This window comes from Dryas octopetala, chromosome 9 (assembly GCF_963921425.1).
Source record: "Dryas octopetala chromosome 9, drDryOcto1.1, whole genome shotgun sequence".
In the NCBI taxonomy this organism is placed as follows: Eukaryota; Viridiplantae; Streptophyta; class Magnoliopsida; order Rosales; family Rosaceae; genus Dryas; species Dryas octopetala.
Window position 1 is genome coordinate 10,642,394 of NC_141374.1, and position 25,542 is coordinate 10,667,935.

The following is a 25,542-nucleotide window of genomic DNA, read 5'->3' on the forward strand; positions in this document are numbered from 1 at the left end:
CACACCGGTCCATCTCCCTTGATCTTGTTTCTCTTGCAGGAAGATCCCAATCAACATCCACATCAACATCCAGCAGGACTTCGGATCAGCCAAGTCATCATCTCTGCGTTGTTGCGTCTACCTTACGAGAATTCGCATCAACACGAATCCTAAACAATATTGTTCGTCCATGATAACTTATATATCAAACATCTTCTTATTTTCAATATTGTTCGCATGGAATATTATATGGCAATTATATATACACTTTTATACAGTAAACTTGTCATTCTATATGGCAATATGGTTCAAGGTCAATGCCGTATTTCTTTTTCTGTATAAATTAACATACTTCTTATATAAAAATACATATATGATTGCTGTATATGAATACAAAAATTTCTATATTTAAAAAAATTAAAGAATGTGATGTTAGTCAACCTAGTGTACACACAATGTACATCTCTTCATTTAATTCTCTGGATTAATTAATCCCCATATTCCCTCCCTCATTCTCTTTCATGATATTTTTTCCCTTTAATTTAAATGTACATTTACTTAAATTTAGACATCTTATATGCAATTCGCTGAATAATAAGACAATGCTCTTATTTTATTAATAAACTAGCTAGTAGCTAGTAGTGTGCTTCATTTATGGTTATATGAAAAGCATGGGTGACATGGAGAGTGATGCATCACCAACCGATAATTGTGAGGAAGAAGAAAAGCGTTGGGAGGCGATGTCGGCCATACTTGTCTCCCACAGTCAAAAAGACAAAAACCGTACACTTCTTTGCTCGTTATAATTCAAAATTGAAAGGGTTTCAACTGCTTGTGTTTTGCAGCAAAGAGAAAAGCCCACAAACACACACTTTGTTCCTTTTTTGATTTTATGAATGAATGAAAGGTACCCAACAAGACTAACTACACCTTTTCAACGTACACTCATCAAGGCCCCTACCACCCCAGCCGTTTCAGATTTCAGATAGATCATATTGGCCGACTTGCTACCACACTTTCATTTTTAATTCCCTCTCTCTTATAATTTGCATCAATCATGAATGACGCACCTACCCAATACAGAATCTTTAACAGTGCCTTTAAACAGTAGCGGAACCAGGATTTAAAACTCGGGTGGGCTAAATCTCTTGAAAAAAATTTTCCTAGTAAAAAAAAAGCACATAAAAAATTTATACAAAAACTTGAAAAGAAAAAACCTTGACATTTTATTAATATTAAAAAAAATACACCTAGTCAAGGGGGATATATTGAACCTTACCCCTCAAAATGCATATTTATACAAACATGAATTAAAGTATAAAAATTTATAAGCATATGCTCGAAAAAATATGGCAACAAACACACAAATTTCATATAAATTTCACCAATCATACCAAGAAATTCTAATTGAAAGAAACACTAATATACTAAGTTACTAACCTGGCTAGTGGCTTCCAGCAATAGGAATAAGCAAGCTCAACAAAGCAAACATGTACAACATCTGAAAATCTCCGAAATAAAATGCAACAGAAAAATATTAATAATTTGTGTTTTCTCATTATATATATTCATAATATAGAATAAGATTAAACCCTAATTTTAAACTCTAAACTCTAAATTAAAATTTCAATTCAAATTAATAAATCAAAATGAAATTAAATATTGAAAAATAACTCAAAATTATACTTACTTAGGCATAGAATTAATGATAATTTGGAGATTGGTGATGAGAGAATAAAGGGGGGGAGCAGTTTTTTTTATATGCCGTGAAAGCTTTTGAAGTTTGAAAGCTATTTAGAATACCTAATATTAAATATAGCTATGTTAGGTTAATAACTTAATTGACCAAAAAGGGCCGGTTAATAACTTAAAAAAATTCCTTTTTCACTTTTTAGATCCTTTATTTTAAATTTTAATGAGTTTGATTTTTCAAAGTAAAAGGTATTATATAAGGTATAAGTTATAAGATTAAAAAACTAAACATAAGTGTGTATAAGGTATAAGTTGTTAGTAGCAATGGCATAGAATAATATAGATCTCCATAATATATAGTGATAAGTTTTTTATTCTAATATGTTCAATTTGTTGGTTAAATTAATATTTTGTCTAGATATGGAAATGATTGGTGATATGATCTCAATAGTGCTGAACCAATCTACTCTTAGGTATACCATTTTTTTGTTTACTGTATTTGTGATAGAATAACTGGTTCTAATAAAAAATTAATACTAATAAATCTTTACAATACTTTCCAACCTCAAGCAGATCGAACCAATCTATGCCACATAGTGTTACGATCACATACAATAATTTCTCTCAATCTACCCTTCTCATGACTTGTTTACATACATAAAACCATAGTTAAAAGGAATCGAAATAAAAAAGAATTAAACTAAAAAGAATAAGAATGTAGATGAGGCATTCTCATTTTAAGTGTTTACTATTTGGAATCATAATAAGATGGGAAATTTAGACTTAGGTCCCTTAGATGAATAAGATTTAGACTAAAGTTGACAGTGTTTTTAGAATTCGTAGGCAAATTTTTCATATTCGTAATCAAATCTTTATCTGCCATTCAATATTTTTTATTCCAAAATTATCCCTATTATTATTTAAAATATTTTAAAATGATAATTCATGATATTTAAATTCTAAATCTTTGTGGGATTTTAATCCCACAATTTAAGGGATTTAAACTCCACATTTAGAGGTTTTAAATCCCAAAATGATCCATTGTAACATCTATTAACTTTTAGCAAGCATGCAGAACCAAAGTTGGTCGAATTACTAAAATACCATGATGGCTCATTCCCATCATAGAGGGTATTAGCTGAAACTAGTGAGGATAATTTTGATATGAATGTTTTTCTTTTTTGATGGCTCATTCCCATTCCAAAGCTTCCCTTTAGAAATTCCCTTCTTAGAAACATAAAGAATGGCCAAGTCTGATTAAGATTTTATGTCGGGATTACATGAGCCGCAGACAAATTTTAGTGGAATTATTAAAATGATTTGATTTAAAATTCTAGAATTCTTAAGTTCTTTTGTTTGGCTAACATATTAAATATATAACAAAATTTAAATAAAGAATTTATTATACTTTTATTTTCGATGCATCAATTATAAATGAGTGATGCCATTGGATGGTTGTGGTGAGTTGGTGATGGCCGTGAGGCGGGAATTGGGGTGGTGGTGGTGGTGGCGGCAGCAGTGGTGGCAGTGGCAGTGTTGACAACAGCAGCGGTGGAGGCAACATGGTGGTAGTACGTGGTGATGGTATTTGTGATTAATTGGTAAGATGATGGGTGGTTAGGGCTTTTTTTTATTTAGTATAAATCTTTGATTTTCTTGAAATTTTGAAATGACACTAAATTAGGTGAAATTTAAAGTTGAAATTTATAACCTCGTATTCCAAGTTTTTTTTCATATTAAATTTACAAAATTCTATGTATGTAAAACCTAAACAAGGAAATTAGAATATATAATTTTTTAAATACTGAGTTTTGTTTAAATTTCAGATTTTTTTCTTTATCCAAACACACCATAATAGGGCAAGTAAATTAAGTAAAAAACAAAAAATCACATACATTAATGAAATTAAGTGAAAAAGATAACTCTATCTGCACCTATAAATGAATGAAAATGAAACCTTATTCATTAGCATTGTCTTTGATGAAAGATAACATACTATAAAATATGTAGTTAGCCTTAATTTGGAGTTAGTTCAAGTGAATGAAGGTGTATAAGGTAATTAGTTATACAGTTATACTACTACAAATTTGGTCATTTTGGGCCAAATAGCATTACTCATTCTCATATTTCACTAAAATAGAAGGTAAATATAATTTTAAATTACTATAATTAGCTAGGATTATGAACGATTCTCTACCCTGCAATAAAAAGACACTATAGCTAGATAGCTAGCCTAGATTGCTTAAGAGGTAGAACCGTCTTGCAATAGTACTCCTCGTATGCCGTAATAAATTTTGATAGTGAAGGTGATCCATATATAGTTGTCGCAATATTAATTGTCCTCTGACTTGGGTTTGTGAGGTATACATATGCTGCTGAGTTGTGAGTTGATCAACTTGATCTGACCATTTTCACAAAATCGAGTCAAACTTGTTACAAATCGCTTTGTGCTTTATCTGTGTGGGGCACATGTAAAAAAGATAAGAGATTGACAAGAGATGTATGTCTCCTTAAAGAGAAGAAACCGTCCTGTAGGCCCTCATGGACATGGACATGGACATGGGTGGGTGTAGTTGCAGAATTGAAGCTCGATCTATCAATTCTTGACACGTTAATAGTACTAAATTGGTTTGAATACACAATATATGCAAACATGGTTAAGTAAAGGATGATAAACAAAATCTTTAATCATACTAAACCGGAAGGGATGGGATCAACAAGAAAATATTCTCTGGCAGAATCATTTGAATTGTTATTAAGTTGATTTTTTAATTGAATATCGATTTAATTTAGTTTTATTGTTCAGAATTATCAATTATGCTATATTTTCAGACAGAACAATATTATCTGCTATTACCAAATGAAGAAGATGAACATATATATAAAGTTGTTGATTTATTCAAATGTTACTTAAGTATTTGATTATGTATCAATTCTACTTTTCTTCATTTGAATAGTTAACTAACAATTATTGATTAATTAAGAAGGTATTTTTTAAAAAGTTGGTATTTTTGAATCAATGTGTCCTAACCATCCATATATTTTTGAATTATTACTTTACTTACTAAATCTCTATCAACTTCTCCTATTCAAGGAGTAAAATTTCGGTTTCGATGAAATTTTCAATGGACATTTTTGAAAAAATTTCGATTTCGATAAAATTAGACAAAAACGACAAAATTTTTGAATGAAACTTGATTATATGTTTATTTAACATATTATCTACTACATTAATAAAAAATATTGAAGAAACTAAATTATATAGTAGGTTTCATATGATATAAGGTGAATATAATACGCGTTGGAAGCAAATACTGTTAAAAAAAATTGGTCACTAATTAATAATTAATCTCTTTATACCTTAATACTATTTATAATCTATAATCTATATATTAAACTCTATATACTCTATAATCTATACTCTGTATTATTTAGGATATGATATAGAATATTAGGGTTTAGGCCCTTTAAGGTATTTTTAATTATTTTTTATATAGAAATGTATTAGGGTTTAAAAACAACTAAACGAAACACCAAAACGGTCAAAACAAACCCCTAACCATTTTTTTCTTTCCAATTACCTAAAGGCCTTAAACCCCAATCAACCCAAAACTTTTTTTTTTCTTTTCTTTTTTGTTTCTTTTCTCTTTTTTTTTTTTTCTTTCTTTCCTTCCTTTTCTCCCGTGACCTCTCTAGTCTTCCCTCTCATGCATTACTCATTTCTCAGTTATCTACAGGCTTTTCACCTTCTCTTTCTCTCTCCTAGTCCCTCACTCCCTCTTCCCTCCTCCCTCCCTGATCTCTTCTCTCTCCTCCCTCTCCCTCCCCGATCTCCCTCTCTAGCTAGCTTCCTCCTTTTCCTCCCCGGATCTCTCCCTCCTCTCCCTCCCTGATCTCTTCTCTCCCTCTGGTCTCTGCCTTCAAAATTTGAACGAAATTAATTTGGTATGGTGTTAAAATTTACATACCTCTAAAAAACGAAATTTTACTCCTACTCCTATAAGATATCATGGTCAATTTCAAGGATCATAAAGTGAAATAAGATTTTAAATTTAATTTTTTTGTGATAATAATGTGTTTATGATAAAACAGTGTCGTCTTAATGTTCAAAGTTTAAGATTTAAGATTATAAAAATAATTAAAAAAATTCTTAAAATGACGTAATTTTAGTACATGCATAACATGGATTTGGGTTATGTACTAATTTTTTGGAGTTGATTCTATACTTATGTTTAAAATTATTTGGAAAAAACTTATCTATAATAGAAATAAAAGCTGATTTGGCATCCCAAAAGATGTTTTTGTCTTGAAATTAGAGAAATTATTATGTGATGAAGTATAAAAGAATAAATGCCATCATGTTATTGGATTAAGATACCAAATCAGTCATATTCCTATTACAGGAAAGTTTCTCTCTATGTAGTTTAAAATATCTTTATGATTATCTTTTTAATATAAATATTAAATATTAAGCCCTTAAATTCTTGAACAACGTTATGAACGCCAGAAAGATCAGTACGTAGAATTCTTAATTCCATAAACACAATAACTAGCAACACATAAAACATAGGTAAAGTATCCCAAACTCTCACAAAATTGTTTCACGTACATATGATGGTAAAATAAATTGTGTCATTGTCTTAAAGGACTACAGAATTATTACTTTGAGATCAAATGACAGAAGTTTGAAAATCTTTGGTCTGCCATTCTTACAGTTACTGGAATCTCATTAATTTTTACTTGAATCCCTTCCACAGAGAGAGAGAGAGAGAGAGAGAGAGAGAGAGAGAGAGAGAGAGAGAGAGAGAGAGAGAGAGAGAGAGAGAGAGAGAGAGAGAGAGAGAGAGAGAGAGATGTTCATGGTTGCATAATTGCATCAACCCGACAATTGAACAGTGTAAAACTTTAATGAAAAAGAGACGACAATCTCTCGTTACTCGAAACTTGTATAAATCTTTACTTTCAAATTTCAATCCATCATCAAAAGATATTGACACTTTATGGGCTAGCTCATGCTCATGGGACCCCTTGAGTTTTGACTCATGATAGAAACTCGAAAATATTTAAAAATGTATTGCCCAGTGAATGATATGATTAGAATCGAAGAAGCATAATAAAGAGCAACACAATTATTTGTACTACATGCATTACTTTATTCACCTGATTTACGTGAACTTCTATTACTACTTCTGTATAAAACTTAAAATTCGTTTTGGTATAGTACGTACATACAACTACATATAATGAAGAACACCAAGATTTAGCAAAAGAAAAAAATTGAAACATGCAAGTTTTTGTAAAGTATATATGCATGTGAAATTAATTTCTAAGAAGAATAGGAAAGGAAGAGACACGTTTGAATTTAGCATTTATATTAAAATTCCTCAAATGGTATATGAGATCTCTCTTTCTCCTAATTTGTCTGTGTCTCTGTGAAGCTCCTGTAGCAAGTGTCATACATGATGCAAAATGGGACAAACTCACAGATAAGCAATCTGATCCGATCCAATCGCAAATTATATATGCATTCTAGCTACTTCGAGAAGTACTAGCTAAGTCGAGAAAGACTCTTAGACGGTCTTATATGCAAGTTACATGATTAGAGAAATAAATACAAAACATATAAAGACCGTCTCATAAAATTTCTCAGCTAAGTGAGTACAATTCAGATCGAAGATAACCGCACAATCTAAAAAAAAAAAAAAAACCAAGGAAAAACAACAAGCATCTAGCTAAATGCACTCATAAGAAAAACCACCCAATCTTACAAACCCATTTCACTGCCTTTGGTTTCAAAACTCTCGACCTCGATCTCTACGTGTTGGAATATGCATGATCGGATAACCTGGTCATCGGTCGTGTACGTTGCTATTTAATTACATGCTCCTTTTCTGTTTTCTTTTTCAGTTAATAATAATAATAATCGTTATTTTTAGTATATTAATTAATTAAGGAGCTTAATATTCGTTAATAATAGCTCCATAGACTTTCTCCTCCTCCTCCTCCTCCGTCTGAGTTTCCCGGCGAGTCATAATCAGACAGCGACGGCGAGTTCATTCTCGGTGGCGACACCAGCATTCCCTCCGCCATGTCCACCAGCAAATTGGGCATCCCAAAAAGCTCTTCCTCATCCATAAACTCTCCCACAGACGAAGTAGTCTTCAAACTTGTATTCATCATATCATCATCACCCTTCTGAGGCTGTCCAGGTATTGGACTGCTGTCCCTCGACTCTTTGCTGTCGTCGCTGCTGTTGTTATTCTTTCGTAGTGCCGCCGCTGCAACAGTGGCAGCACTACGAATATCCAGTGCGGACGTGGACTGGGGAACCGGATACGAGCCGACAGAGCTCGGGAAGTTGAGAACGGCATCGGCACCTTTGAGAGCGAGCGCCGCCACATCATAGGCGGCGGCGGCCATCTCCGGGGTGGGGAACGTGCCGAGCCATATGCGTTTGGTCTTGCGTGGCTCGCGGATTTCGGACACCCACTTGCCGCCACGGCAGCGGATGCCTCGGTACCTCGGGTGCTTCCCGGAAGAGCTTGAGGCCATGGTGGTGGGCTTGGGAACAGTGGGAGTGGTTTCACAGGTGTGGGGAAGAGGGAGAGAATGTGGTGGTGGTGGAGGTGGAGGACGAGGGTATAGGGGTTGGAGTAGTGGTGGCTGCTGAGGGGGTTGGTGTATTGAGATTGGGAGGTGCAGTGTAGGTAGTGTGGGTTGCTCTAAAATTTGGCGCACGTTAGTGGGAGAATTTGGGTCAGCCATCAAATTTATGTATATATATATATATGTAATAGATAGTTGTAGGGATGTTATACAGAAAATGTGGGGATCATAGAACCATAGAAGGTAGGTAAGATATTAATCTAGAGAGAGAGAGAGGGGGGGTCATGGTTGAGATTTGAACGTACGATATGTCATATGTATATGTGTGTGAGTGAAAAGGTAAAAGCGTGGGGACTTCGTGGGGGGACTCTGTAGTACGCAAAAGTCGTGGCATGCAAGTTGGAGTTGGGTTTTAATTTGTAAAGTTTGGGTTTTTGACACTTAAAAGACAGTTCATGTATGCAATAAATTGCAGTCTAGTTTGATGTGAGATATATATGAGCACACGCATTGCGCACGGGCTAGAAATATTAGCTGTACTCTAGGGGTGAGTTTGGTTCGGTTCGATTTCAAGATTAAACTGCAAATCAAACCGAACTAAACTTACTCTTATCGGTTCAGTTTGGCCGAATCTGCCAATTTTAGATTCCTCAAGTCAACTATTAGAAAATAAAAAAATTATTAGTTTGATAAACTAAACAAAAAATTGTTGAATTCGTTTTAAGGTTTAGGGCTTCAAAATCATACGATTCATACCTGGAGATACCTAGGGTGGGTTTGATTCGTTTGAATGAGTGAGGCCGTGAGCGGAGCGCCGGAGCGACAGTAATACCTAAGGGATGGTCGGTTTAGTTCGGTTTTTGGTCAAAATCGACTTTTTCCAGTAATTTTTTTTGGTTTTCAAACCCACCCATACTGTTCTCTATATCCTATAATTCAAATCCTATGTTTTATACTCTGTCGACAATTCATATTCTCTACTTATTATCCAAGTGACGAGAAGTAAAATGGGAAAAGGAGTTATAGGTCAAAAGTTGGATTATTTCTAATGTATAGAAAAATAAATATATACCCTTTACTACCATATACTGCCTGGTGGGGCCATGGCCCACCTCTTTCAGACCTTCCAAATGTACTTAGGATATGTTTTATCTCAAACAGCTTCACAACAATTTAAGAAATGCTTCACTTATTATATCTAATTTATCTAATTATAAACAGTTACTTAATTATCTGATCTAGGACAATTCTATTTGACCCACACTGATCCCTAACAATTCCTCCCAGTCTCCCACTTAATTTGATAATACATATAGCAGCATGGTACAAAGTTGATGGGTACAGATCCTGATCGAATTAATCAAATCACATTTGTTATTGCTGAAATTTTCATATTGCAAAGTTTGGTTCCCAAGGTAAAGAAATTTGGAAGCACTCAAATTGCCAATCACACCCACCAAAAATGATCAATTTGACAAGATAAACACAGAGCTCCTTTTATGTTGATTAGCCTAATTACCTAATATTAGGAGCTAGTATCACTGTCTTCTGATAAGCAACGAATTAGATTGAGGTCCAATCATGCAAGCTAGTCCATCAAAATAGAGGTATTAGCTAGTCATCTTGTGTTAATGCTAAAAATGTGAGCATTACAGTAGCAGCTAGCTATAGACCACATGTTCTCATGCTCCTTTTGAACATTGTTTTTGCTCCTCAAATTCTCTTGGGGTTCCATTTTCATGCTTGCTTTCTAAGTATCATATGAGAGAAGGAATTCCAAGAAAAATTCTCCGTCAAACATTGCTTTGGCCATGGTGGCTCATAATATAAATATAATATTTTTATATATAATTTTTCTTTGGACATTATTTGGCCAACAAGGTGCCCTTATCTTATGCATGGCTCACCCAGGACACCGGGGGCCCTGTATGTCTCACACATGATTTTTAATTAATTGTACCCAAATTGAGTCATTTCACCTTCATGGGAATCCTCTATTAAATTGGTCCTTTGGGTTTTGGGTAAGGGCATAATTATGATATTATAGGGCCAAGAAGGATCTGTCACTATAAAATTGATGTTTAATTAGGTTTTTGTGAACCAGTCAGATGTAGGTACTTTGAAACCTATCTCTATATATATTGACAAACAAAACCCTTCATTTTCTGAAAAAAGAAAAGAATATATTGTGTAAAATTTAGTTTATTAATAATTAATAGACTGTAGAATGCATTGGATTACACGATTTGAAACAATAAGGATTTGAATTTGAATTTTTATTATAAATTTTATTTCGCTACAATGGGGCCGAAATCCAAAATAAAAACACAACTATGAGCTTCGAAAAACTAGCCTGGTCATCATAACGAATGCTAAGGAGACAATCATGGAGTTATATAAAGTTACAAACTCATAAAATTAAGCCCAAATCCTTCTTAAAGCCCAATTACTTTGTTAAAGATATCTCGGATTCGGATATCTCTCTTTCAAATAAATACGGAAATACCTTCAAGTAAATTAATTTGACTATTGAACATAATGTGGAAACGACCCTCTGTAACTACTCTCTCTAGCTCACAAAGAATGAAGCTAATACGGTTGAGGAGAGGAAGCATGGGAATTGCATGTGTCCAGCCACAGCTGATAATTAATAACTCATAATGTAGAATGATCCTCCACATTTTAAATGACATTTTAATTATTTAGAAATTGCTTTGGCTGAAAATGGAATTAATTGATATATCCAAATGAAATATAACAGTTCTCTAATCTCTCAGAATAACTTAATTATTGCGTGACTAGCTATATCATTGTGGTACAAGTGAATATGACAATCTATAAGTAGTAGTGTGCAAGATTTGTTTTTACGGCATGGAAAATGAGTATACCATCAAACACATGCAGAGCATTATCAGTTTGACTATTTTAATTAATTTTCAACACTAAGCTAGTGAGCTACATTTTTCTTATTCATTAAATAAACTACAAAATATTGCATTCGATAAGAAGTAAGCTAGTTGATCCAAGCATTTAATTCCTTAATCTACTCTTTGGGCATATAAATTCTTCATTCACGTCTGATCATTGACAGAAGTATGTTTTTGTTTCTTTGGATCACTTGATTATAACTTTAAATTTTATAGGTCACTTAATTATTAAGATAAATAATCTGTATCTTCTCATATTTGTTCAGATGCAGTTTTTGCACAAATTAAAAAGAGAAAAGATTGGCCTTAATTAAATCATGGGAAGAAATTAGTGAGAAGATAAAAACAGAGAACAAGTAGTTGAAGCATACATCTACTGCTATAGATGAAACTCCGTGATGATATATTCTGTTCCTTCACAATAATCATGATTTCTGCTTGATTATAGGATTATTATGGGAAAACAACAAGCTAGAAAACTTTTGTATGCTACAGTTCTTTTTTGGTGAAAAACTATTACATTTTTAAAGCAGGCATCATCTTGTGTTATTTTTTTTCCCCTAATTTGTTCCATGTAGCAGATGGTTAGTTTTAGAGTAGGATTAGATCTTCGATTCGAAACCTTTTGGAACTTGTTAATTTGTTATTGTTAAATCTAACATATATTTAAATATATATATCGAGACTAACGACTGCATCATGTGTTAAGTTTAATTGTAAATTTGTAAGAGATTTTAATTAGTCGATGCATACATATATTAATTATGCTATTTTATACCAAGAAATTGAGAACTAAATGAATCTATGTCCCCTAAAAGACATGGTGAAAATTTCCAGCACTTGAGAGATTATAATGAATAAGCTATTTCAAATATTACAGTTTTCTCAAATTTTGATTAGCCTAGCTACTTACCTGATATTAGGAGCTAGCATCACGTACTGTTCTTCTGATAAGCAAGGAATTAGGTTGAAGTCCAATCACGCAAGTCCATCAAAATAGAGGTATTAGCTAGCTAGTCATCTTGTAAATGCTAAAAATTTGAGCATTACAGTAGCTGCTAGATATAGACCACTTGTTCTCATGCTATACTTTTGAACATTCTCTTCGCTTCCCAAATTCTCTTGGGATCCATTTTCATGCTTTCTTTGTAATTACCATAAAACTGAGAAATTCCAAACAAAACTAAAGTTGTCAGTCAAATACTAAAACGCATATTACTTGGCCATGGTGCATGGCTCATAATATACATTTAATAATATTTATATATAATTGACTTAACTTGAGTCACTTCCCCTTCATGGAATCCTCGATTACATTGGTCCTTTTAGGTAATTGAATATATATAGTTAATACATACATATTATTATTATAGGGAACAAGGAGGATCTGCCACTGTAAAACTGATGTTTAAGTAGGTTAATTTATTGAACATCTCTGATGTACTTTAAAACGTACCTCTCTAAAATGACAAACAAAACTTTTTATTTAAAGTCTTAATCAAATGGCACTTAATTAATTGGTTTATCTAAAGTTAAAATAAAACATGTAGCCTTTACAAGTTATATTCTACACAATAAGAGAGTATGAGATGAATCCGTCAACGAATAAGGTAAAAAACGAGACGATAAATAAAATGGGTTTAGGTGGCCTTTTTTATTTAAGGTTAGTAATTTAAAATGAATTATTAGGTAAATAGATAAGTATGTGTGAGGTTAAATATGTGTCATTAGATTAACCTAATAACTTTTAATAAAAATAGTCTCTCATAAGTAGTCCCTCTTTCTAGTCATTCTACTGTATAGAGTTTAGTATATATATTAATTTATTTTTCTGGTATTGGGGCGGGCTGAAGTTCAAAGAGATAGAGTAGTTTTTCTTTTTTCATGAAAAGAAAAGAGTGTAGTTTATATACTGTAGAATTCATTTGAACACCGAAAAATTTGAAATAATAAGGATTTGAATTTGAATGTTTATTTTTATTTTTATTATTGTTGAACACCGGAAATATTTGAACTTGTTATGTTTTTAGTCAATTTCAAATAAACTTGACTAGCTACTTCAGATCATGCGGATTATTTCCCTTTAATTATCCAAAGCAAAAAGTGTTATTTGAAATCCATTATATCTTAATCGATCACTTAAGGATACATACAGTGGTTCCTTTTATCCATTATATAAAAAAAGTAGGCTCGAATGCTCGATCAGTAATATAGAGAGTTTAATTTCTTTATAATTCATTATAAAAAATTATCAAAACTCTTCTAGCTTTTATGTCTTAGTAATTAATTAGCTGCTAATTCACACTAAATTAATGGAGTAGGTCCACAATGCTTAATATTTAGCAAATTTATATTATTTTCAGTACGTATTAATCCATAAACTTATTATTAATGCAACTGGGTTAATAAATATCTAAGGATAATCACATGCAAGAAACTTTTTGATTATACTATTTTGGTGATGTACGGTTAATTAGATGAGATTAAACTTGATGGGAGTGAGAGAGTCAAAGTTGTAGTCAAACTCTACCAGCAAAATCAAACAGTTAAGATTCAGTTTACCACTAAATCATTATCTAAATTTGATAAGATTAAGGTAATTAAGGATAAATCTTCACTATCCAAGTAGTTCTCGTTTCCTCTATAAATTAACATTTGTTATCAACATTTTACAATTCCATAGTTTCGAATAGCATTCTACGCTCGGTTTCTTCCAACTTGTTATCTTTTATTGATTTGTGAGTAAGAGAGTGATCGAGAGCCATGGCTGGGGGTGGTATAGCTCCATCAAGTGGTGGAAAAGAATATCCCGGTAAACTCACCGCTAGGGTTCTTATGACATGTCTCATTGCTGCTACTGGAGGTTTGATTTTTGGGTACGATCTTGGAGTGTCAGGTATATAAATTCTTAATTTGAACCTAAATCTTATTTATACATATGTAGTTTAATTTCCTCAAGAGCATGCGCATGCATTATAAAGCATATTTATATATATTAACCACAATTTGTACGGTTTATATCTATCTGCATCAATCTGATACTTTTAAAACATAAATGTTAATTGAAATAATCTTGACCTATGAATCCAATATCATTTCGTTTTCTTTTTTCCATTGTTATATATGAATTATTTATGATATTTGGACCCAACACTGCCAAACACGATGGTACTCCTGCATGTAGTGTTAGGTCCAAATATGATAAAGGGCATTTTCATTGATTTCTGTTGAATCAAGTGATTCCCAAAAAGGGATATATTGTCACAGCACACAATAAAAAAAAATAAAAAGGTATATTTCTATACATAATTCTTGGTTTTTTCTTTCATATATATATATCCATAAATATTGTTATTAATTTGGTTTTTGGTGATTACAACAGGTGGAGTGACATCCATGGATTCTTTCTTGAAACAGTTTTTTCCATCTGTTTACAAGAAAGAGTCCTCAATCTCGCCCTCTGATGATCAGTACTGCAAATTTGACAGCCAGACCCTGACACTCTTCACTTCGTCACTATATGTGGCTGCTCTGGTTTCATGCCTTTTTGCATCAGCTATAACCAGAGCGTTGGGTAGGAGAGTTACAATGCTCTCTGGTGGGGTTCTTTTCCTATGTGGTGCACTCGTCAATGCTTTCGCTAAGTATGTTTCGATGCTCATTCTTGGTCGGATATTACTTGGTTTTGGTATTGGAATGGCCAATCAGGTATACATTTTGAGCTTTTCGGTCTTCAATTTGGCTAAGTCGACCTATCTGAATCTAATCCCTTTTCATTCTTTGTATGCTGCAGTCTGTGCCGATCTATCTCTCTGAGATGGCTCCTTATAAATATCGTGGTGCTCTCAACATGATGTTCCAATTGTCAATCACTATTGGAATCCTTGCTGCTGGTATAATGAACTACTTCTTTGCTGAGATAAAAGGTGGTTGGGGCTGGCGTTTGAGTTTGGGAGGTGCTGCAATCCCTGCCATAATCATCATACTCGGGGCATTCGTCCTCCCCGAGACACCAAACTCTTTGGTTGAGCGCGGAAAGCATGAGGAGGCCAAAGCTCAACTTCTTCGAATCCGTGGCATTGATAATGTTGATGACGAGTTTAATGATTTAGTAGCAGCCAGTGAGGCATCCAAGAAGGTCAAACACCCATGGCGCACTTTGTTAAAAAGGAAATACAGACCCCAACTCGTATTCGCTATTGGCATTCCTGCCTTCCAGCAACTCACAGGCATGAATGTTATCACATTTTATGCTCCAGTCTTGTTCAAAACAGTTGGTTTTGGAAGTAGTGCTTCTCTCATGTCGGCTGTCATCACTAATCTTGTTAATGCTCTCGCAACCTTTGTTTCGATTCTTACTGTCGATAAGTTTGGAAGGAGGGTCCTTTTTATAGAGGGTGGAATTCAAATGTTCATCACCCAGGTACACAAAATTAAACAAAAAATTCCCTTTCGACCAAATTTGTGTGCTTTTATTATCTTTATTCTATATTAAACTGTGTATGTGTGTTTTTTTCTTGTCATAGGTCATTGTTGGAGCTGCAATGGCGTGGAAATTTGGGTTAAGTGGTAACCCTGGTGTATTGCCCACGTGGTTTGCGTGGGGTTTGGTGGGTTTTATCTGTGTATATGTTGCTGGATTTGCTTGGTCTTGGGGACCTCTAGGATGGTTGGTGCCCAGTGAGATCTTCCCACTCGAGGTACGCTCAGCTGCTCAGTCTATCAATGTCTCTGTCAACATGATCTTCACCTTCGCCATAGCCCAAGTCTTCACATCAATGCTTTGCCACTTGAAGTTCGGCTTGTTTTTCTTCTTTTCATTCTGGGTGGTGGTAATGAACATCTTCATCTACAAGTTGTTGCCAGAAACGAAAGGGGTCCCAATTGAGGAAATGCACAATGTGTGGAAGAAACATCCATATTGGAAGAAGTTTGTCAATCAAGATGATGAAGGCATAGACATGGCCAAGACAGGCCATAGTGTCTAACCTTTGTTGCTTTTTAATTCCTAGGTTTTTTTTTTTTTTTTCAATTTCTATTTTTGTGAACGTTTAGGTTTAATTCCTGTTTGGTTAATGTTTCTTTTTGCTAGCTCTTAAGATTTTTGATTTGTGAATAATATTGGTGACTGATTGCGTTAAAGCTTATTTCTTATTTCAATTACCGAGTTAAATTAATTTGGAGTAGTAGTTTTTGTAATTCACACTGTCACTTGGGATGCTGAAATATATATCGTACTATTCCCAATTATTTGACACTTGGCGCTCCATATCGTACTAGTTTTTGTATTTATATAGTGTTTGTTAATTAACAGATATAATCCTATTAGTACAAGTACAAGACTAATTCTATTACAATTGTAGAAGACTGGATAAAATACAAAGATTGAAGTTTACATAAGGTAATTAAAAATTATGAGACTGCATGTGTTTCATGAGCAAAGAACTATACGTGATTACCAGTGAGTTTTGTGACCTATTTTACTAAGAACTAAACAAGCTATATATAAAACAATAAATTCTTTATTTTGCAAAGATGATCTATCAATGGAGATGTAAAAATTGAACGGTTCGGATCGACACAAAACGACTCTTGTGGGCCCCAATAGGGTATAGCTTAATAAAAGGAGTCTGTATATATATATATATCTATATATATATGAATTAATTAATATGGGGATAAGATTTATATAAGATTAAGTTCTTGTGCTATGCTCTCCCTCTTTTGTCTGATTTCTAAATCCTTTTTAGATTTGGATAAAGATTAAGTTAATTAATCCAAATTTTTGTACAAGTATTCCTCGCAGGTACAGCAGGTTTCCTCTATAAATTAATATCTTCTCGTCTAACACTTCCATAAATATTTTAGCAGCATTGTACGCTTCTATTCTTCGAGTTTGTTTTCTTTATTGATTTTAGAGTAAGAGAGTGAAAGAGGGGAACAATGGCTGGGGGTGGTTTCGTTTCATCGAGTGGTGTGAAAGAATATCCTGGTAAACTCACTCCTAGGGTTTTGATCACGTGTATGATTGCTGCTACTGGGGGTTTAATCTTTGGCTACGATCTTGGGGTTTCAGGTATATAAATTCTTTATAACATAACCCAAGTCTTTTATATATATATATATATATATATATATTTCAAGTTCAATATTTTGTATATCATGATTACAGAGTATACGTACGTACGGTTTATTTATTTGTGCATCAATTAATTAATTAATCGATCTGTTCTTTAATTTTGGGGTTTCTAATGCTTTCTATATTTTTTTTTTTTCTTATGTAGGTGGAGTGACATCAATGGACTCGTTCTTGAAACAGTTCTTCCCATCTGTTTACAAGAAAGAGTCCTCAATTTCACCTTCTGATGATCAGTACTGCACATTCAACAGCCAAATGCTGACGCTCTTCACGTCGTCGTTATATGTGGCTGCTCTGATTTCATGCCTCGTTGCATCACTTATAACCAGAAATTTGGGTAGGAAGATTACAATGTTCTTTGGTGGATTTCTCTTCTTATGTGGTGCACTCCTCAATGCCTTCGCTGTATCAGTTTGGATGCTCATCTTTGGTCGCCTTTTTCTTGGTTTTGGTATTGGATTTGCCAATCAGGTAGACACATAATTAAATATATAATTAATATATATTTTTTTTCTTTTCGTTTCTAAATAATTATCATAATCTTTTTCATTCTTTATATGGATGCAGTCTGTGCCAATCTACCTCTCTGAGATGGCTCCTTATAAATATCGTGGTGCTCTCAACATGATGTTCCAATTGTCAATCACTATTGGAATCCTTGCTGCTGGTATAATGAACTATTTCTTCGCTGAGTTGAAAGGTGGTTGGGGGTGGCGTTTGAGTTTGGGAGGTGCTGCAGTTCCTGCTCTAATAATCATGATTGGCTCATTATTTCTTCCCGACACACCAAACTCTTTGATTGAGCGTGGAAAGAAAAACCAAGCCAAAGCTCAACTTATTCAAATCCGTGGCGTTTCTGAAGCTGAGGTTAAGGAAGAGTTTGACGATTTAGTAAAAGCCAGTGAAGAATCCAAGTTGGTTGCACACCCATGGAGGACTTTGTTTACAAAGAAATACATACCCCAACTCGTATTCGCCTTTGCCATTCCTGCCTTCCAGCAACTCACAGGCATGAATGTGATCACATTCTATGCCCCGGTATTGTTCAAAACATTGGGTTTTGGAGGCAGTGCTTCTCTCTTGTCAGCCGTGATCACTAATCTTGTTAATGCTCTTGCAACCCTTGTTTCAATCTACACTGTTGATAAGTTTGGAAGGAGGATCCTTTTCTTAGAGGGTGGTGGTCAGATGTTCATCTCCCAGGTACACAAAATAAAAAATTATTCCTAATTGTTAGAATTAAGGCTCCTAACTAATGTCCTAATTCAGTTTTGGTATGAATTAGTTACTTAAATGTATAGAATAGTTTTAATTAAACTGTTAGTGAATATAGCTGTCAATTGGACAGATGGCAGTGTCTTATAGGGCATTGCTTCTTTGGTGAGGTAGAGGTTATAGGCTCTCCTCCACATTTCTGTTGAAACAGCCAAAAGGCCCACATTCATTGTACTGCTGAATAGATATATATGAATATACTGCTCCAGAGCTTTTGGCGTGAGCTCCAGCAATTTACAAAATATTCCCTTCCTCTCTCTTTGATTTTCTTTGCTAATTTCTCAAATCTCAACATGGTATCAGAGCAGCCAGGTTCAATCTGAGCTGGGTGTTGCTTCTGTGTGAATCCTTGAGAGAAATTTAACGAAGAAACATTTTGTTTCTGCAATGGGCGAATCAGGTGGTGAGCTACGGGCTCCCATCTTTGATGGAACAGAGTATGAGTTCTGGAAGGTAAGGATGATTACAATTTTCAAGTCTTATGGGATCTGGAAAATTGTAGAGAAAGGGATTACTGTTCCAGAATCAAAGAAAAAGAAAACAAAGAAGGAAGGAGAACCAGTTGGCGTTGACGATGAAGAAGAGGTCGATGCCGTCATGGAGGGGCTGCTCATGAAAGACGCCAAAGCACTGGGCATCATCCAGGGAGCAGTCACAAAGGAAATATTTCCTCGAATTGTGAATCAAACCACTGCGAAGGGAGCTTGGGATCTACTTCAGGAAGAATACCATGGAGATGAACAGGCAAGGTCAGTAAAATTACAGGGTCTACGTCGTGAATTTGAGTATATGAGAATGAGGGAAAATGAAACTCTACCTGCATATTTCTCCAGATTTTTTGATTTAACAAATCAAATGGAAAAATATGGTGAAAATTTAACAAATGAGAGAATGGTTCAGAAAGTTTTAATTAGCCTGACCAAAGTGTATGACCCGATGTGTGTGATAATTGAAAGAACTGTGGATTTGCGTACTGTATCAGTGCATGAGGTTGCTAGTTCTCTAAAGAGTTATGAACTGAGGTTAATAAGACATGAGGAGGAGGCTATGGACTCTGAAAGGGCACTTGCTAGCATGAGTTTTTCTCCCAAAACTCAGTCTACACAAAATAGAGTGTTCACTCCTGATGGTGTAAAGAAGGGGCAGAAGAACTGGAAGGGAAAATCTAGAAAATGGGAATCGAAACCTCAGAATACAATGAAGCAAGGAAATGGTGCTGACACAGGGAAACAAAGATGCAAAATCTGTGATAAATCTCATCTTGGTGAATGCTGGTTTAAAGGAAAAGTTAAGTGTTATAATTGTGATAAGTTTGGTCATGTTATGAAGGATTGTCATCAGCCAAACAAGAAGGGTCCAGTGGCTAATTATGCCAATCAAACACAGGAGACAGCTACAATGTTTTATGCTTGTCATGTTGCTTCTGTGCAGAGGAGTAATGATGTGTGGTATTTGGACAGTGGTTGTAGCAATCACATGACCGGCTGTGAAGACTTGCTTATCAACATCGATAGGACTGTGAGGTGCAAAATTAAAATGGGGACAGGAGAACTTGTGCAATCAGCTGGAAAGGGTACTCTTGTAGTGAAGACCAAAAGGGGCACAAGATATATACCAGAAGTGATGGTGGTGCCAGGGCTAGATGAGAACCTTCTGAGTGTAGGACAGATGGTGGAGCATGGATATTGGATTGTATTTGGTGATTTTACAGCATGTATATATGAAGACAAAACACTCCAAGAACCTATTGCCACCATTCAAATGAAAGGGAATCGATGTTTTCCTTTTACATTTGAGAATGTGAATCCAATTATGGCTAACAAGGCTACTTGTGCTGACTCATCTTGGAAGTGGCATAGGCGGTTTGGCCATTTGAACTTTGATAGCTTAAGGCTACTTCAAGAGAAGGAAATGGTGTATGGTCTGCCAAGTCTCATGGAGTGTGCTCATGTGTGTGAAGGGTGTGCCACTGGAAAATTACACAGGGAAGTTTTTGATAGAACCAAGGTGAGAAGGGCTGAAAATCCACTAGATTTAGTACACACAGATGTATGTGGTCCCATGGTTGAAACCTTTGGAGGTAATAGGTATTTCCTTACATTTATTGATGACAAGACAAGGATGTGTTGGGTTTATTTCCTTAGACTCAAGTCTGATGTGTTCTCTATATTCAAGAAATTCAAAGCCATGGTGGAACTGCAAAGTGGCTACAAATTGAAGAAACTAAGGAGTGACAGGGGTGGAGAGTATACATCACATGAATTTGAGAGGTTTTGTGAAACTTTTGGAATTGAAAAGCAGTTAACAGTGGCCTATTCTCCTCAGCAAAATGGTGTTGCTGAGAGGAAGAACAGAACCATAATGGAAATGGCTAGAACTATGCTTTTGGAGAAGAAGATGCCTCAAAGGTTTTGGGGTGAAGCTGTTAACACAGCTGTGTATCTCCTTAACAGATGCCCTACACATGCCTTGGAAAATAAAACCCCATTCGAAGAGTTTAGTGGAAGGAAACCTGGAGTAAAGCACTTAAGGGTATTTGGCTCAATTTGCTACTTTCACATTCCAGCACAATTGAGACAGAAATTGGATGAAACTGGACAGCAAGGTGTATTTGTAGGATATGGAACAAGGGAGAAAGGCTATAGGGTCTTTGACTTGAGAAGCGACAAGGTGGTTGTTTCAAGAAGTGTTATATTTGATGAGGATGCAATGTGGAACTGGGAAACTAGGCAAACACTGTATGTGAATGCTCCTTGGAACAACAAACAAGATGAATCTACTACTGAAATAGAAGATGTGCCTGCAACTCCTTTTCTGTCTACTCCATGTTCCAGTCATAGGCTAAATGAAGACTTGACTGACTCAAACTCACAAAGTGTGATAGCTCCAAATGAAAATGGAAGACAAAGGACTGTTTCACCTGCAACTGAATCTGAAGGAGGCATAAAGTTGTCAGAAACCTATGACTTCACTCCCAGAAAATGGAGAGATCTCAATGATGTTTTTGCACAATGTATGGTGAGTGTCATCGAACCAGAAAACTTCAGAGAAGCTGCTGCCGATCAGGCTTGGCAAAAGGCAATGGAGGATGAGATTGCAATGATAGAGAAAAATCAAACTTGGGAGTTGGTTAGCAGACCGAGTGAGAAACCTATTGTGGGGGTCAAATGGATCTTCAAGACCAAGCTGAACCTTGATGGCACTATCCAGAAACACAAAGCAAGGCTGGTAGCTAAAGGCTACACTCAAAAACCAGGGGTAGACTTCAATGAGACCTTTGCCCCTGTGGCAAGGCTTGACACAATTCGAACCTTGATTGCTTTGGCTGCTCAAAGGGGCTGGAAACTCTATCAACTTGATGTTAAGTCTGCGTTTCTAAATGGAATTCTAGAAGAAGAAGTCTATGTTGACCAGCCAGAAGGTTTTATTGTGAAAGGTGAAGAGAGTAAAGTGTACAGGTTGAGAAAAGCTCTTTATGGGCTGAAGCAAGCCCCAAGGGCCTGGTATGGAAACATTGACTCCTACTTGAGTCAGTGTGGTTTTGAGAAGAGCCCAAGTGAGGCTACCCTGTATGTGAAAAACAAAGGGGACCAAGAAACTCTGATAGTGTCAATCTATGTTGATGACATTATCTATACAGGAAGCTGTGAGAAGATGATAGAAGAATTTAAGAAGGAAATGATGATGAAATATGAGATGACTGATCTAGGCTTGCTGCATCATTTTCTTGGCATGGGAGTAATTCAGCAAGAAGGGGGTATCTTTGTGCACCAAAAGAAATATGCATTGTGCTTATTAGAGAAGTTTGGGCTGAAGAACTGCAATCCAGTAACTACTCCCTTAGCTGCAACTGATAAACTGAAAAAGGAGGATGAAAGTGCACCTGCAAATGAAGAATTGTATAGGAAAATGGTGGGCAGCCTACTGTATCTAACAGCTACTAGACCAGACATAATGTATGCTGCTAGTTTGTTGGCTAGATTTATGCATTGTCCTACCTCTAAGCACTATGGTACTGCCAGGAGAGTTCTCAGATACATACAAGGAACAATAGACTATGGAATCAGATATGAGAAAGGTAGTTCTGCAGTTTTGATTGGTTATTGTGATAGTGACTGGGGAGGGGATGAAGATGACATGAAATCCACCTCAGGCTATGCTTTCTCTTTTGGCAGTGGGGTTTTCTCTTGGGCATCAGTGAAACAACAGAGTGTGGCTCTCTCAACAGCTGAGGCTGAGTACATGAGTGCCTCAGAAGCCACCACTCAAGCTGTTTGGTTGAGATTTGTTCTACAGGACTTTGGGGAAGAACAACTGGAACCTACTGTTTTGTTATGTGACAACACCTCTGCAATAGCAATGGCAAAAAATCCTGTCTTCCACCAAAGGTCCAAGCATATCAAAAGGAAATTTCACTTCATTCGTGATGCAATTCAAGAGGGGACAATTGAGCTGTTGTACTGCAAGAGTGAAGAACAACTAGCTGACATCTTCACAAAAGCATTGGCTAAGGATCGTTTCTGCTACTTGAGGGACAAGCTGGGAGTTATATCAGTTAGGGCCTTAGAAGGGGGTGTTAGAATTAAGGCTCCTAACTAATGTCCTAATTCAGTTTTGGTATGAATTAGTTACTTAAATGTATAGAATAGTTTTAATTAAACTGTTAGTGAATATAGCTGTCAATTGGACAGATGGCAGTGTCTTATAGGGCATTGCTTCTTTGGTGAGGTAGAGGTTATAGGCTCTCCTCCACATTTCTGTTGAAACAGCCAAAAGGCCCACATTCATTGTACTGCTGAATAGATATATATGAATATACTGCTCCAGAGCTTTTGGCGTGAGCTCCAGCAATTTACAAAATATTCCCTTCCTCTCTCTTTGATTTTCTTTGCTAATTTCTCAAATCTCAACACTAATTACTTTGTGCTCTTCTTTTCTTAATTTTATACTAATTAATTGTGTGTATGTGTATGTGTGTATGTGTGTTTTGTATAGATTATTATTGGAATTGCAGTGGCGCTTAAATTTGGATTGAGTGGGAACCCTGGTGTATTGCCCCAGTGGTATGCTATTGTTTTGGTGTTCATGATCTGTGTATATGTTGCTGGATTTGCTTGGTCTTGGGGACCTCTAGGATGGTTGGTACCCAGTGAGATCTTCCCACTCGAAGTACGCTCAGCTGCTCAATCTATCAATGTCTCTGTCAACATGATCTTCACCTTCTTAATAGCCCAAGTCTTCACATCAATGCTTTGCCACTTGAAGTTTTTCTTGTTCTTCTTCTTTTCATTCTTTCTGTTCGTGATGAGCTACTTCATCTACAAGTTGTTGCCAGAAACTAAAGGGGTCCCAATTGAAGAAATGAACAGTGTGTGGAAGGACCACTCATATTGGAAGAAGTTCGTCACCGAAGATGAAGGCATAGCCATGGGCAAGGGAAGAGAGATAGTCTAAACTTCAAGTGTTGCTTTGTCTTAGTTTTATTTTATTTTATTTTTGTCTAGGTTTAGGTTTGATATCAGTTTGTGAATGTTTTTGGATATTGGGTTTGTTTTTGGAAGTTTTTATCTACAAGATTGCTAAATTGTTAATAATGTTGGGGGTTAAATACAAAAATGGTCCACGAACTTTACAGTGAATCTCAATTTGGTCCACTATCTATAAAAAGTGTCAATTTGGTCCACGAACTTTGTAAGTTGTATCAAAGCAGTACAAACGTTAACTTCCATCGAAAAATTTAACGAAAACTGGTCATGTGCACAACAAGTGACCACATTTTCAGAGGCATTTTCGTCCGTTCATCACATTTTCATGTGACCAATTTCGTTAATTTTCTGATAAAAGTTAGCGTTTGTACTGGTTTGGTACAACTTGGAAAGTTTGTGGACCAAATTGACACTTTTTATAGTTAGTGGATTAAATTGAGACTCATTATAAAGTTTGTGGACCATTTTTGTATTTAACCCTAATGTTGGAGATTAATTGCGTTAAAAAGCTTATTGTTTGTTTTTATTTCAATTTCTTAGTTGAATTAATTGATTTGGAGTAGCTTTTTACCTCCAAACTGTCACTTAGCCCTAGATAGGTTGATCGATGACTTGATGTGTATGTATCGGAGGGACCAATTTATTATGTTTTTATTTAGGGAAAAGATTTTTAATATGGCAAATATAAGACATATGTACCTAATCTGATGTGACAAAATTATTTTGCTCATATCACTAGTTATTTGCCACATCAGATTACTATCTTTATTATTAAAAGACATTCTTGTCCAAATTAAATCAAATGGTTGAAATTAGTACTTAATTAATATTATTATTATATATCTTATTTTTATTTATCATTCTCCATCTTCAACCTCCAAAAAATCTTTAATTTTTCTTCAAAATTCAACCAAATTGTTCATAGCAATAAAATTTGGTGGCCTCATCTAAGCTAGTCAATCTATACTTTAATTAATGTTTTGTAGAATTTTAAACAAGGTTATATTAGTATTTTTAAAAGCTTATGTGGCATATATTATTAAATAATTTAATTGACAAAGAAATTCCATGTCATTAGGGCACTCTAGCATTGCCCTTTTATTTATTTGGATGACGATTGAGATTTGTATTTAAGATTTCTTAAAATATTATGAATAAAAATATTAAAAGATCGATCAATTGGCAATTAGTGAAGCCCAAGTTATTTAACACTCTAGATATGCATGACATTGTATGTGTATATTACTTATTATAAATAATGATCTGAAATATTTAACATTCATTAATCCCATCTCATACTTAGAACGATGCTTAGGGTATCTAGCTGGATTAAAATTTCTTTGTAATATATATATATTATACCTCTAATGGCCTTCCTTATGATGATTTTTTATTTAATTTTAAAATTTATGATATTATAATTATTTAACTATTAATG

At 34.9% G+C, this 25,542-nt stretch overlaps 3 protein-coding genes across 3 annotated transcripts; 2 read left to right on the top strand and 1 right to left on the bottom strand.

The window, feature by feature from the left end:
• Nucleotides 1-7,369: 7,369 nt before the first annotated feature.
• On the bottom strand, nucleotides 7,370-8,458 carry LOC147273955 (ethylene-responsive transcription factor ERF027-like). The gene has a single exon (XM_086257420.1). It carries the CDS (start codon nucleotides 8,434-8,436, stop codon nucleotides 7,639-7,641), a length of 798 nt encoding a protein of 265 aa, XP_086113546.1. The 5' UTR covers nucleotides 8,437-8,458; the 3' UTR covers nucleotides 7,370-7,638.
• Nucleotides 8,459-13,967: 5,509 nt separating this feature from the next.
• LOC147273956 (sugar carrier protein C-like) lies at nucleotides 13,968-16,192 on the top strand. The gene is made up of 4 exons (XM_086256027.1): nucleotides 13,968-14,100; nucleotides 14,587-14,912; nucleotides 14,998-15,627; nucleotides 15,731-16,192. The coding sequence occupies exons 1-4, from the start codon at nucleotides 13,968-13,970 to the stop codon at nucleotides 16,190-16,192; spliced, it is 1,551 nt and encodes a 516-aa protein (XP_086112153.1).
• A 955-nt stretch (nucleotides 16,193-17,147) lies between these two features.
• LOC147273957 (sugar carrier protein C-like) lies at nucleotides 17,148-24,072 on the top strand. Its single transcript, XM_086256241.1, has 4 exons — nucleotides 17,148-17,280; nucleotides 17,489-17,814; nucleotides 17,911-18,546; nucleotides 23,614-24,072. Exons 1-4 carry the CDS (start codon nucleotides 17,148-17,150, stop codon nucleotides 24,070-24,072), a joined length of 1,554 nt encoding a protein of 517 aa, XP_086112367.1.
• The last annotated feature ends 1,470 nt before the right edge of the window (nucleotides 24,073-25,542 follow it).

Bases quoted from the DNA above. Each gene is read 5' to 3' on its own strand.
- LOC147273955 (XM_086257420.1), bottom strand. From the start codon at position 8,436: ATGGCTGACCCAAATTCTCCCACTAACGTGCGCCAAATTTTAGAGCAA.
- LOC147273956 (XM_086256027.1), top strand. From the start codon at position 13,968: ATGGCTGGGGGTGGTATAGCTCCATCAAGTGGTGGAAAAGAATATCCC. The intron at 14,101-14,586 runs GTATATAAATTC...TGATTACAACAG, and splicing joins GTACGATCTTGGAGTGTCAG to GTGGAGTGACATCCATGGAT. The intron at 15,628-15,730 runs GTACACAAAATT...TTCTTGTCATAG, and splicing joins TTCAAATGTTCATCACCCAG to GTCATTGTTGGAGCTGCAAT.
- LOC147273957 (XM_086256241.1), top strand. From the start codon at position 17,148: ATGGCTGGGGGTGGTTTCGTTTCATCGAGTGGTGTGAAAGAATATCCT. The intron at 17,815-17,910 runs GTAGACACATAA...ATATGGATGCAG, and splicing joins GTATTGGATTTGCCAATCAG to TCTGTGCCAATCTACCTCTC. The intron at 18,547-23,613 runs GTACACAAAATA...TGTTTTGTATAG, and splicing joins GTCAGATGTTCATCTCCCAG to ATTATTATTGGAATTGCAGT.